The sequence below is a fragment of the Myotis brandtii genome, unplaced genomic scaffold, assembly GCF_000412655.1.
Source record: "Myotis brandtii unplaced genomic scaffold, ASM41265v1 scaffold303, whole genome shotgun sequence".
NCBI classification, from domain to species: Eukaryota; Metazoa; Chordata; class Mammalia; order Chiroptera; family Vespertilionidae; genus Myotis; species Myotis brandtii.
The window spans coordinates 146,724-150,588 of record NW_005361573.1 but is presented as its reverse complement, the minus strand read 5'-3'; the positions used below and the strand labels follow the sequence as shown (position 1 = coordinate 150,588).

Here is a 3,865-nt window from a genome sequence, read left to right as displayed (position 1 = left end):
GGCTGAACTACTAGTTAGCGGACCTCACCCGTCAGCCAAGGCACACGCCTCGTGCACGTGATGATCAAACACTCAGCCCGAGCCTTGTTGAGTGGCAGCTGTTAATAATCGGCATCGCTCTGTTGTTACCATGGGAACAGTCCAGATGGCCCCTGCAGAGCAAATGCAGGCCCCCTGTGTGCTGGAGGTCTGGTTTTGTTTATGCTCGTCCCAGGTTGGCAGACTTTCCCCCGAAAGGGCTAGAGTATATATTTCAGGCTTTGGGGGTCGTGGGACCGCCGTGGCAATGACTCAGCTCTGCTGTCAAGAGCCCCCCGAGCAGCTAGAGGCAGCGTGTAACCGAAGGCAGAGCTGTGCTCCAGTAAAACTTGACTCACGAAACCAGACCGGAGGCTGTTGTTGGCCCGCGGGCTCGAGCCTGCTGACCTCTGACCCGGGAGCAACAAATGGCTTCCTAAATTCTGCACGTCCCGCTTCTAGGGAGCCAGTGCAAGTGAAAGAGAACAAGCATAAGTAGCAACTGTGTTTTTGCCAGGGGAGCAATTTTTAGGGCATTTGGCCAAAGCCAGGCGTGTGTTCTGATGTCTGTGTGGAAGGACACAGCTCCCACAGCGTCTCCGGGAAGGGGTGCCACACGTGGACCTGGGAGCTCGCCTGTCCCGGAGGCCTGTGGCCACCGCTGCTGTACACTGAACTGTGTCACCAGATGCAGCAGAAGGCGGTCGCCAGCGCAGTCTTCAGGGGAAAGAAGGAAGGCTATGCGGAAAGTCTGAATAAACCCTTTGCCAACAGTAGGATAGGTAAGTACATTTTTCCATTTACCTCGTCTTAAAAGAGCCAGGGGGAAAATTTCAACTCCGTAGCATTTCCCAATGGCTGTGCCCCAGCTGGGGTCTCGGTCACAGAGGGACAGGAAGCCAGCGGATGCCAGTGGCTTCTGCGAGGACTCACTGTGCTGTTCCCTCCTAGACGAAGGAGACATCAATCCCAAAGTGCTTCAGCTCATCGGCAACGAGAAAATCCAGGTAAGGAAGAGCGGGGCCTGTTTTCTGGGGGAGCAGGCCTGGAAGCACTGAGTACGTGCAGGGGTGCGGCTCTGGGTACTGACTGGGCTGCCTGCCTTACTTAGGAGCGGTGCGATCCCAGGCAGGTCTGCAAGCTCTCGGGGGCTCTGCTGGCTGCTCTGTCACTTTGATCCCCTGGAGAACAGACACCCATGTGGCTAGACAGGATGTTCCTATGGCTGAGGTCTCTCGTGCCCACAGAGCCTTGAGGAGAGGGCATCTCTGCTGACCTCTCAGAGCAGATCCACGAGGCAGGTGGCCACGGCTGGGTTGGGCACGTGAGGGAGGCAACCAATTGCGCGCGCTCTCTCTCTCTCTCTCTCTCACTCAAAATGAATGGGAAAAATATCCTTGGGTGAGGATTAAGAAAAAACCCAAAAACCTAACAAAATCCACCTACTAGAGCACCAGGGTGTAGGAAAACCCTGTTGATGCAAAATCTGAACCTCTGCGTAACCAGCAACTCAGCCCCGCCTCCCCAACGTCGTCACGGTCACCTCCTTGCAGTATGGCATCCCGGTCATTAAATACGACAGGAAAGGCTTCAAGGCGCGTCAGCGGCAGCTCATCCTCACGCAGAAAGCCGCGTACGTGGTGGAACTGGCCAAAATCAAGCAGAAAATAGAGTACTCGGCACTCAGAGGTGAGACGCAGGCCACCTCAGGGCCAGTCACCGGGAGACCTAGCTCCCAGCACCCCAGGGAGGAAGCCCTCGACCGGAGGACGACGGTGTAGGGGCCTGTTGTTCTTGCGCAAATATCAGTGGAGCCCCAGTCACTCAAGTGTCCGGGCTGGACAGCCGTTGCCCTCTTCGTGCCCATTTTTAGTTGGGGCACAACCTTGACAGCCCAACAGCACACAGACTGTGTGAGGAGGCCCTTCGCCCTGCTGGGCCCAGCGAGGGGGGAGGAGTGTGGGGTTGGGGAGCCCCGAGGTGCACCTCTCCTTGTACCTGTGTTTCATGTCAAGTTGTCCCTTCCTGGCTCCTCACTGCCGTCTGTCTGCAGGTGTCTCTACCAGCAACCTGAGCGATGGATTCTTAGTCATTCACGTCTCACCAGGAGCCAACAAGCACAAGGTAACCGACGGCCACCTGCCTCTGCTGAGGGCCCGGCATGGTGCCGAGATGCTGGGGGGACGACGGGGAAACTGCAGTATTGGGGAGTTTTCTTTTTACTGCTCCCACTGAAACCACCCTGTCCTCTCCTCTCCTCCCCACCGCAGGGGGACGCCATCTTGCAGTGTGAGCACGTCTTTGAAGTGGTTACGAAACTCGTCATGCTGGTTAAGAAGGAGAACATCGTGCATGTTGTTCAAGGAAGGTAGGAGATTTCGTCTCCCGTGAGGAAGGCATTCAGTGCTCAAATGCTCGTTCACGCACAGAAGGTACTGTGACTGCCTAGCTCTCTGATGGACAGGTCCCCACGGGAATGGTAACTGTGTCACCCGTGCCCGCCTCCATGCAGGGATGGGGAACTTGTTTCTGCCCACGGGCCATTTGGATATTTATAGTGTTATTTGTGGGCCATTCAAAATCATCAACTTAAAACTTATGTTGCTATGAAAAGAGCCCTTAGAGCAAGTGGTTCTCAACCTTCCTAAGGCCGCGACCCTTTAATATAGTTCCTCATGTTGTGGTGACCCCCAACCATAAAATTATTTTCGTTGCTACTTCATAACTGTAATTTTGCTACTGTTATGAATCGTCCTGTAAATATCTGATATGCAGGATGTATTTGTTACAAATTGAACATAATTAAAGCATAGTGATTAATCACAAAAACAATATGTAATTATATGTGTTTTCCGATGGTCTTAGGCGACCCCTGTGAAAGGGTCGTTCGACCCCCAAAGGGGTCTCGACCCACAGGTTGAGAACCGCTGCCTTAGAGTGATTGAATTTAAAGTCCCTGTGCTGGACGTTCCCCACCCCTGCTCCAGTGGGTACCCTGCCCTTCTGATTAAGAACTTCTTCCCTTTCCCCAATGCCTGGGGCTCCAGAGAAATGAAGAAGTGGGTGATCACTGGCTGACCTCAGGGAACAGGGTCTTGTGACCCAGTATTCAAAGGCGGTGCTCACGCCCCTGGGGGAAGCTGTCACAGTGGGGGGTGGGCCTCGGCCCCAGGAGGTGGCAGCCACACCTGTGCTGTGGAAGCCTGTTTTGGAGGACAGCTGGTTGGGCACAGGGGGCTTCCACTTTGCAGGCTGCCTACAGACGGAAAAGTGCTGACATTTCTGTGGGACATAAAAGAAAAACCCCTGGTGCATAGAGTACCTGTTCAATTCTCTCGGCAGCTCTGAAGTGGGTGCCACCGTCACACAGCTGGGCAGGGACCGTGCATGGACCCTCAGTACGGCTCCCAGAGCCCCTAAAGCAGGCTGCTCCCTTACAGTTCTGCTCCCATTATGCCCTAATCCCTAAAACCTGCTGGGTAAATTCCTATGTGGATGGAACAGCGAGAGGTGGGTATGTGGAAAGTGGTGCTTTTGTATTGCTCTGCCTCTGAGGGCAGAGCTAGCCCATGAGAGCTGTAGTATAAAGACATCTAGTTACTCAGACAGCAGCGTGGCCCCTTGAAACTGAAGGAGCTAAACTGATCTTAGAGTAATTACAGAGACATGGGGTAAGTTTCCTGGTTATGGAAATGGTTTTCGTCTTTGCATTACTCAAATTCTATAATCAAACAGGTTCAACCTTGAAACGAGTAAAACTTCCTAAGTAAATTTCTTCTGTAGAGCAAAGGCAGAGAGAGAAAAGTAACACCAGGTCAGTAACTCATCATGTTTTGTGTATTTTAAG

The 3,865-nt window shown here is 53.3% G+C and overlaps 1 protein-coding gene across 1 annotated transcript in view; it reads left to right on the top strand.

The window, feature by feature from the left end:
* Positions 1-3,865, top strand: part of MYO1H (myosin IH) — a 35,020-nt gene that overhangs the window by 28,649 nt on the left and 2,506 nt on the right. The window contains exons 23-27 of the mRNA XM_005869791.2: positions 706-800; positions 970-1,025; positions 1,572-1,707; positions 2,072-2,142; positions 2,289-2,386. Of these exons, the coding sequence (XP_005869853.1) occupies positions 706-800; positions 970-1,025; positions 1,572-1,707; positions 2,072-2,142; positions 2,289-2,386 (456 nt within the window). The remainder of the gene's footprint in view (positions 1-705; positions 801-969; positions 1,026-1,571; positions 1,708-2,071; positions 2,143-2,288; positions 2,387-3,865) is intronic.